Source organism: Lactuca sativa, chromosome 2 (assembly GCF_002870075.4).
Source record: "Lactuca sativa cultivar Salinas chromosome 2, Lsat_Salinas_v11, whole genome shotgun sequence".
Lineage (NCBI taxonomy): Eukaryota > Viridiplantae > Streptophyta > Magnoliopsida > Asterales > Asteraceae > Lactuca > Lactuca sativa.
The window spans coordinates 150,519,931-150,530,254 of NC_056624.2; the positions used below are offsets into that span (position 1 = coordinate 150,519,931).

At 31.2% G+C, this 10,324-nt stretch overlaps 1 protein-coding gene across 4 annotated transcripts; it reads left to right on the forward strand.

Annotated features, from left to right (window-relative positions):
- Positions 1-2,177: 2,177 nt before the first annotated feature.
- Positions 2,178-6,353, forward strand: LOC111918876 (uncharacterized). 4 transcript variants are annotated; one of them, XM_023914488.3, is made up of 9 exons: positions 2,181-2,489; positions 3,346-3,397; positions 3,500-4,006; positions 4,105-4,222; positions 4,563-4,618; positions 5,267-5,431; positions 5,543-5,656; positions 5,746-5,838; positions 5,935-6,353. In XM_023914488.3, the coding sequence occupies exons 3-8, from the start codon at positions 3,578-3,580 to the stop codon at positions 5,836-5,838; spliced, it is 975 nt and encodes a 324-aa protein (XP_023770256.1). In that variant the 5' UTR covers positions 2,181-2,489; positions 3,346-3,397; positions 3,500-3,577; the 3' UTR covers positions 5,935-6,353. The 4 variants fall into 4 exon arrangements, 3 of the variants coding, with proteins under 3 accessions (XP_023770256.1, XP_023770255.1, XP_023770254.1); XM_023914487.3 differs by lacking the exon at positions 3,346-3,397 and having other exon boundaries at positions 5,932-6,353; XM_023914486.3 differs by lacking the exon at positions 3,346-3,397.
- The last annotated feature ends 3,971 nt before the right edge of the window (positions 6,354-10,324 follow it).

Below are 10,324 nucleotides of genomic sequence, written 5' to 3' on the forward strand. Positions count from 1 at the left end.
ATTTTTATGAAAGGTGTTAATAAGATTAACGATTTTAAATGAAAAAAATTGTTTTGAAAATTTCGGCGTTACATTATTGCGATGATATCTATAGCGACGGAAAAAACTATCTATTGCGATGGGGCTATGGAGACGAGAGCTATAGAGACGACATGTCGTCCCAAACACCTATTGGGACGACTTTTTTAACCTATAGAGACGACATTTGTCGTCCCTATAGGCCCCGTTTCTTGTAGTGATATATATATATATATATATATATATATATATATATATATATATATATATATATATATATATGTATGTATGTATGTATAACTATAAATTATATACCAAATTTCCATCGTCACACTAAAAAAACTGTTATGATTCAAGATGTCTCCTAAAGCTAGAGGCTTGACTTTGGACATGTTTGACAAAAGTAGTTGAAAGCTAGTAGCGGGTAGCAGGTAATTGATAGTTGGTAGCTAGAAGCTATAGTTTTTATTTGATATACAAGTATTTGGTAAAAGTAGCTAGAAGCTTTTGAAATATGTAATTACACAAAATGACAATTGTTTAAAATAAATAAATATATAAATATATTTTTAATGGCAATTTTGGAAATTGATTTCAAAAGCTTAGTAGCGTTTTGTTAAACGCTACATGAAGTAACTTTTAGATTTGAAACGTTTTGTTTAAATTAAAATTTGAACGTTCATATTGCCAAACTGTCAAACGAAACATTTTGATTAAACTAGAGTGTTTTGTCGAAAGCTAAAAGGTAAAAAGCTCCCAAAACCACTTTGTGCCAAACATGTTCTTTGCCGTCACGTTGTTTAGAACCTTAGGTAAATTATTTAATATAGAAAAAGCTTTTAAAAATAATTAATGAATGAAAATATCTTAATTAATAGATTTTTATTTTATACAACTTTTGATCTTTACATGTCCATGGTTTTTAACTATAGCCTTCTTGCTGTAACCTAAGATGACATTTTCATATTGTGGTCAGTGTTTTTGGTGAGTGCCAGCAACGGATCCTTTCGTCTGGAATGACTCATTCCAAGGTCAAATGACAGATTAGGCGGTAGCCATTCAAAAGCCTTAGAGACGATGCCCTAGTTTAATAACTGATTACTTTGCCTTGCTTTTTGTCTAAACAGGTTGATTGAATGTATGAGGTAGGGCCTTCTTTGCCAAAGTAACGAGCAGGGCTAGTCCTGAAAAATTAAATATTCTTAAAGGCCTAAGACGAACAAGAAAAAAAGCCCTTATCTTTAATATAATTTTTTATTTTTAAACAAAAATATATAATGAAAAAAATGGGCCTTGTGCAACTGCCCACTTCCCCCCCCCCCCCCCCCCCTCCCTCTCTCAACGCCCCCATGGTAACGAGGCCCTTCTAATAGGAAGGGGGACGTTGAGACAAGGAACTTTGGTTTGACGTTCGATGTTCAACGTTCGACATTCGACGCTGGCTGGCTAACAATTCCAAAGATGGAGGAAGTTAAAACATACTAAAAAGGATAGGAATTAGACTTTTTAGGATTACAGCCTAGAAGTTGGCTACCTATAATATAAGGACCCTTCACTGCACACTTTAGATAGATGTTTCCATCCGATCAAAGATGGCACAGCGCCACTAATCTAAAGGAAAAAGAGTTATCTTTGCGCTACTAGACATCCTTACTCATATTATAGTGCAAGTTAGGTTTGGGTATGTCGGGGCTTGAACCGGCGACCATTAGGTTAAAAGCCTAATGCTCTACCAAAGCCATACACCCCAAAAAAGATGTAGTACTAAATAAGGATCAATGCGGAAAAGAAAAGAGGGCGGCCTTCTCCATCATATTAAAAAGTTGATATAACAAAACTAAAAGCTATAGACAATAATTAAAAGCTTCATTTATAATAATAATAATAAACAAGTTGTCTGATTTTTGTTGAATTTGTCAACCACAACAGTGGCGGATGTAAAGGGTTCCCGAGGTGGTCCCAACAACTACTCGATTTCATCTTAGAAGGGTAAAAAAATTGAAATTTTATTTTTGTATTAGGATGCAACTACTAAAAAAATTATGTGCAACTACGATAGTCTATAGGTCTAAAAGTAAAGCAAAATGATTGGAAAAAAAAATTGGGTGTCACTACTGCTAGACATTTTTGTGACCGCCCCTAGAGCCCATCCTTCGGTTTTGGTCTATTTGTTGCATTCTCGATTTCAATTAAACGAGAGGAGCGAAAGAAATTGGAAAGAAATAGGAAAATCATGCTCCTTGGCATTTTATTTTGTAAAGAAAAAAAAAAGATTTATGAAAATCTTTCCTCCCAAAGTGTGGAGATTTGGGGAGAAAGATATCTATCGTTGATCTAAATCTTGAACATTTACCTAATTACCCTTTAGGTATCTTTCTCAAGCCAGCATAGCGTAACCTCTCTTCCTCGCCATTGTTCTCCGCTCCACCACCAGCCTCCAAGCCACTGTGCCTTCTTCATCCCTGCCACAGGTACGTTGTTGCATATTTCATTATTAATTCTTCTTTATACTTAGACGAGTCAGTTATAACCTTTGTTACTTCTTAAAACCCAATTCTACTCTGTTCCATCGATTTCTTGCTGAGGTAATAACATCCTTTTTTTTTCTTTCTTATAAGTCGCATTTTGATTGTGCTACTAAGTACATATAAACGTTAACGTTCAATGGTAATTTTGAGAAAACGTTGGTGATCGTGTTGGATAAGTTACTAATGAATTCTCATGATCAATACTCAGTAGTAGTTCAATACTATGTTCATCCCATATGATTGCAACTAGTTACAACTTTCAATTTGCTTTATGGGTTTAATTGACATAATTCATGCTAAATATACTATTGTTGGTTGGATCAACACAGATTGATTATAACTTTCTTTTAGATGCCCATAATCATATCCAACATACATTTGGGCATTATGTATTGATGTATTTGCAGTCTAAAGATATAATTGTAAAGGGAAAATGACTAACAAGCCCAAGGAAGATTCCAAACTGTTCAAAAAACATCAATCATGTTTTGTCGTTTCAAGAAAGTCCAACGAACTTAACCTTTTGTCTAAAAAAGCCTAACGAAGTTTCTAAACCGTTCAAAAAACCACAATCATGTTTTATCTGTTCAAAATGTTAAGTTTGTTGGATTTTTTTTCAATAGACAAAACATGATTGGGGTTTTTTGAACGGATTGGAAACTTCGTTGGTCTGACAAGTCATTTTCCGGATATGATAATAAGTCATTCTCTTCTTTGACTTTCATAGAATTTAATAAAAGTAGAACTTAGTTGGGTTTTCTTAGACAAAAGGTTAAGTTCATTGAGTTTTCTTGAACAGACAAAACATGATTATTGGGGGTTTTTGAACGGACTGGAAACTTGTTGGGCTCGTAAGCATTTTCTCTAATTGTAAACTTGTAATTTCTTTTCTATTCTTTTCAACCTGGGAACACATAAAATATTTATTTTCCTGTCATTTCTTTTGAACTCAGGAACACAGTGTTAAAGTTCATCCTTTCACCACCACAAAATTCCCCCATATCAGATCCTACTCCCTCCAACATCCTCTCATGGCGAATGTAGCTTTCCAACTACAACCCAATTTCAATTTCAACCCTTTGTTCCAACAGACATTCCGTTCACCTCCACTTCGCTCTTTACCAATCAAGTTGTCTTTTGCTTTCAAATTGAACTACTCTTCTTACAAGATGATCAGATATTCCCCCAAATTGAGAGTTGAATGCTTCTTTATGAGCCCTAAGCCTAAAGGGGAAAATGTAATCGGGGGAATTGGAAGCCTGGAAGATAACGATCATAACCATAGTTGCACTGCATTGGCTGCATCCAGTGGAGTTGGGTCAACGGTTGGACTTCAACCATCGGTTGGAGATGAATTAGGTTTTGGCGCCTCCATGATGATGTTGGGTTCCATTCTTACGGTGGTGGCCTTCTGCTTAGTGGTTTTTAATACCGAGAGAAAAAGTGTTCTGAAGCTTCAGGTATTATGCTCTTTCGACAATTACTTATATCTACTCCATAACCTCAATTACAAATTCAAATTTTGTAATGAGTAGCTGTTATACATTGTATTTTTAAGGTTGGATTGTCGGGTACTAGTAGATCACTGCAAAAGGATCTCAATCGGATTGCTAAGACAGCTAATAGATACAGCCCGGAGGGCTTGAGCTCCGTAGGCTTGAGCTATTTATTACAAGGTAATGAATGATGTTTACATGATCAAATTATATCACATAACCACATTAAAATGACTCATGCTCATTTATAAACATATGTTCATAGATGAACATGAAATCACCAATGTTCATAAATGAACATAGGTCATTTTCATGTAATTATATGGGTATATCGTATAATTGGGTCAGATTGAGATTTTCAATAAGTTTAATAAATGGGTTGAACTCGAACCAAATTCTAAGTCGACCCATTGTCAGTTATATTTATCATAAAATTAGGCAAAAGTTCTATTAATCTTAAGTCTTTATTAGTTGTATGATTTTTTTATTAATGTTTAAAATGATTTGGTTTTGGTTTCAGAGACAACACTAGCTCTACTTCGACATCCTGATTTTTGCATCTCTGGTTATTCCTCTGTATGTACTTCTCTATCGCCTTTCCTTATTTTTTTTCTCTTTTAACTTGTTCTTTCTAGATTAAGTAAAAAAATATTCATATATAGTTCATCAAATTCAGGGTCGTTTCTCTTTTCCTCATAAATGCCTTTGTGTAAAGTGGTTGAATGAACAATGATGTCTATTTGGATATAAGTTCTTAAGTGTTGTATACATAACGCCTTTTTCTTTTTCATACCGAATCAATCAAGATTAAATGGTCATTTTATTCTTACATTCCAAAAAACAAAATTCACAATATTCATCAATTTATCATGGGAGGATTAAGAGGAAAATGGAAAAATGACAAATGTCTAGGTCAATGGCTAGAGACTTAATAGTACATTAAGCTAGGTTTTTTTTTCGCTTAATCCATTAAGGCATGTCCATAATAAGTCAAAACGAAACAATCATGTCTGTTTCTTGAGATTAAGTGCTTGACTCATTAAAGCTCGTTTATGTCAAAAAATATCATATCCCCATCAAGTAATAAAGAAACAACACCTTACCATCCATGTAGCAAAACTATATTTGTAGACCATTTATGTAGCACGAAAGTGCGTCATTAAAATTAATTACTTTTTTAGAACATTGAATTAATGTTTGGATTTTGGTATTTTAATTTTTTAGGTGTATACGAAAAGGAGCATAAACGAAGTTGAGAACCAATTTAATCAACTTTGTATTGAAGAAAGGGGTAAATTTGCTGTGGAGACATTAGTCAAAATCAACAACATCGGAAAGCAACATGCAACAACTCAAATATATAAAGACTTCCGTAACGAGTATATTGTGGTCAGTACTTTTGGCTTCTTTCTCTCGTAAGTTGTTCTTTCTGCATTAAGTCAAAAAGAAACAATAATATATAGCTTACCAGATTAAGTCATGTTCCCATTAATCGTATAGATTACGATCATTGTGGCTGCTGAAGGCGGATATAACCTGCCGACTATAAACAGCAGTGCAAAATTAAAGGAAGCATTGATAAAACTGGCGACTATTCCTTCAAGCAGAATTAAGGTGAGACCTATGCCGCCTTTTTTTTTCTAGCTAAAAAATCATAAATTTTTTTTCCTGATGGAAGTGCTAACTATTTGGTAAAACTACAGGCACTGGTGGTGCTTTTGACACCACCAAATGAAAATGATGCTGTTACAGAACAAAAATTTCTTGAAGATTATTCGCTGTTGCATCCTCTATAGGTAACTTGATATGATGCTTTCAACAATTTGTACATGTTATATTATGTGTGGAAACAGTGGAAGTGTGATTCTGAATGTTTTTTTTTTCAACAGCAGGTCACCTAAATGTTGAAGCTTTTGGGATTTGAGACCTCTCCAAATTGGAATGTTCATATAACTCTTGTGATAACTTTTGCAGTGGTATGGTATTTTATAGCAACAAGAGAAAGATATAAGCTTTTGTGGCTTCAGGGTTGTAGAAAACATTCATTTTTGGGACTTGAATTATATTTTTTTTTTGAAGAAATATTTTTCATGAGACCAGATATCATGGATGTTTGGATCTTTTTTTTTTCAAATCGTAGTGAGATTAAAAGTTTATTCAAGTTAAGGATATTTAGAGGTGATTTATCTAATTAGTTCTAATTTTGAATATAGAGATGATCATCCCTTTCTATAATGAACTCGATTATAACTTTTGTAATATTTATAAAGTCTACATTGTGTATATTTTTTACTTTGGTTTTAATTGATCTTGTGGCATCTTTTTTTCTTAGATTTTCTTTGAATTTTAGAAATAGTACTTTTTCAGCTTGCTTAATACAACACTAGATGAATACTCGCGCATTGTGCAGAATACAACAAAATATTTGAAATCTTTATAAACATATGTTTTTTAAATATATCAATGACGTTGTTGTTAGCTCTTATATAATAAATCTTATAATAAATTAGTATAAACATTGTTCGTTGGGAATTATATGATAATGTAGACATCTTTTAAATTTTTATAATCTCAATTGTCTTAATGACTTCTACATACGGGTTACTCATGAATAAAATTAAATATAATATAGGGTTTATTTATAGTTGTTATGATTAATTAATTTTAAAAAGTTTATTTGCTTAAGATTTTAATTTCGATCACTGTAATTATTTAAAATATCAAACATTGTTTTTGATTTTACAGGTAAAAATATAATTTTTGTAAATAATGTTACTTTTAACTATTGTTGTTGTAAGTTATTAAAAATAATGTATTTGGAAACTTTTGGTTTCAGAAATGTAACATTTTTAAAATTTACTTGATAAATATTGTTAGTTTCTTTGATTGTAATTATTTAAAACAATAAATATTTTTTTTAAAGATAACATTATAATTTTTTATATAATATTACTTTTAGTTATTCTTAGTGTAAATTATTTTTAAGCTACTTATTTGAAAATTCTTAATGATTATAAAAAATAACTTCATTGTTTTTTTTAATTAGTTTAGGTTTAACACTATAATTTATAACTTTTAATTATTTATAAAATAGTCTCTTGATCTTTTTAAAGTTTAACTGAAATTTTGATCTAAGCTAACAGTTTAACACTATATTGTAATTAATAATTTAACTATTTTGCATAAAATCATAAATTATACATAAGTTGTCACTTTAAAATGACAATTGCTCATATACGACAACATATCTAAACTAATAAGTTAACTATAATATGTTTAAAAATTAAATTCATAATTTTATAAATAGAAGTAAAATATGATATTTTAATATTTTAGTTTAGTTAATTTATTATTAGAATTTAGTTTTTGCATTAATTTAACATTATTAACCAATTTATAATAATTATTAGAAAGAAATGGGAAAGTAATGAAGGTTTCCAATGCATGTGGTGCAAGTAAATATATATTCTTTATAAGTATATATTGACTAGGTGAATGCCTATGTGTTGTGTAAGTATAAATTACGTGGTTAAAATTTTAAGAAATGTGTGTGGTTGAAAATAATTGTGTTATTGACATTACCTATATAATAATAATTCTTATATTAAGTTGATAGATAAAATTGTAACTTTTGTATCAATATGATTAGAAAGCACTGCAAGAAATGTGATCATTAGTGGCGACAAGTGTCACCACTAAAGAGTGTGTATGTCGCTGCTAAAGCTATTATCAGCAACTTGTTGCCGTAAAAAGGTCACCGTTATTGCCGCACCACAAATGCTCAATATGTCGCCACTAATGTTGTGCCGCTGCTAATGCTTACGTGTCGCTGCTAAAAGATTTTCATTTTTTATTTAACATTATAATTATAAAAAAAACTATATAATATGCATAAAAACTGCTACAAAACTTAATTTTGCAGAAAAATAGTTCGAAACATTAACCACACTTAATACTATATATAATCCAAAATATTAATTCGTACACAACCGGTCCAAAATAATCATCCAAACAAAGTGCAATATATCCAAAATATTAACTCAAACAAAACATTTCATAAATCCTAAAAAAGTAGCAACTCATCCTCATCACTCCCCTCGTTTCCTTCGTTATCATTTCGTGGCGGCAATGAGCGAAACCAGTCTGTCGGTGCCGCAGAACAGGTCGAATCCTTTAGTATTATTTGCAGCATTTCCAACTACAAAGAAAACAAAATATATCACGAATATATCATAATAGCATTGTACTTTCAAAAATTTACCAAAATACAAAATACCAACATATCAAACTATAACCAACATATCATTATAGCATTCTACTTTCCAAATACACTTAAACATACATCATACACAATATATACATTATAACATTGTACTTACTTTTCATTTTTCCATTATAGCATTGTACTTTCTAAAAAATTACAAAACTACAAAATACCAACATATTAAACTATAACCAAACTACATGATACACAATATTGCATATACATTATAACATTGTACTTTTTTTCATTTTTCCATTATAGTATTGTACTTTCCAAAATTTACTAAAATACAAAATACCAACATATCATTATAGCATTCTACTTTCTAAATACACTTAAACATACATCATACACAATATTGCATATACATTATAGCATTGTACTTTTTTATTTTTCCATTATAGCATTGTACTTTCAAAAAAAATTACCAAACTACAAATACCAAAACAATTACCAACATATCATTATAGCATCCTACTTTTTTCGTTTTTCCATTATATTATTATACTTTTCAACTTAAACTAACAATTATATGTGATTGTGGTGGTTCTTGTGTCATCAGTTGTTCCTGATCGTATATAGACATAGTCGTAGAAGGTTTACGCCCAATGCCTCTGATATGTCCGCGTCGAACACCCTATATTCTTTCAAAATAATTTTTTAGATCAGTTGGTGTTAGACTGCTTGCTTCAGAAGAAGCTTGGGTTTGTTGATTGATCTCTTGGAGTAAAGCATTATGTCTTTTTAAAAATGATAAGCATTATAAAAATTAGATTTCTAAATACCCCTTGACGATATAAACACTTATATAAAAATACAAATTAACCACTTACGTATTGTTGCTCACAAACAGGACTACTAAATACCCATTGGCGATTGGTATTAGCCTTACAAAATGCTTCGATTCGAGTGTTGTCCTATATAACATTAAAAATTAGATTAATTATATTTTAAATAAATAGTTAAATATATCATAACTTACTTCTTTGAAACAGGCATTGTTATATGAGCTCGACCCCCCGTTTGTTGTTTTGCATGGACTTCTTTGTTTGACGCCGGACGCTTTAAAAATTCGGCGTTAGAAATGTTCGACTACCTACGCCCAATTTTCATGTGACATGCCCTTGGGGGTTTTCTAATGCCATTGGGATATCTGCAGCCCCCAGTATCCTTAAAGTAAGTATGGTCTTTATTTCCCGGTCTCTGTAAATTTTTACAAGACTCGCATTAATGGTCCACAACAACTGAGCACGCTCGAGACCCACGTTAATCTTATTCAAATCAAACTTATTCTACAAATACAAAAAAGTTAGTTAATTAATTAAATACCAATCACAACTAAACTTAAATATTATCCTAATTACATTTAGATGCACGACTGTTGCATTCCTTAAAGCGGGGGAAACATTCTCACAACCATGTATGCTGAAAGGGATGGTCATCTACATATATCTCCCAATATCATGTGAAAACCAATTAGCATGCTTCCCGACAGGGGAATATGTGATTTCCCTATCAAAATCCAAATCCACGGGCTTTCCCTTGTTTGCATGTATCAACTTTCCTAGCTCGATGTTTTTTGTTAAACCCCTTCTTTTTTTGGAAGCCCGACTTAAAAAATACAATTAAAAATATTAGTCACAATATCTTATAATAAGTTAATAAAAATAGCTAATAAATATATCATAATAAGACTTACCATCATGTTCGTGTTGTTCACGACCAAAGCCTACTAAAGGTGGTTGATCCCCGGCTCCATCACCTCCATGTCCTAGCCATAATATCGGCCATCATGGTAAAGAGTATCTCCCAACTAAACATCATATATATATATATATATATATATATATATATATATATATATATATATATATATATATATATATATATATATAGCCTTTTAAAATTATAAGATGTATAATATAGAAACACAATATGAATAAAAGTTAGTTATCCTGCAAAATTATAAGATATACAATATAGACACCCAACATGAATAAAAGTTAGACAAACAATAT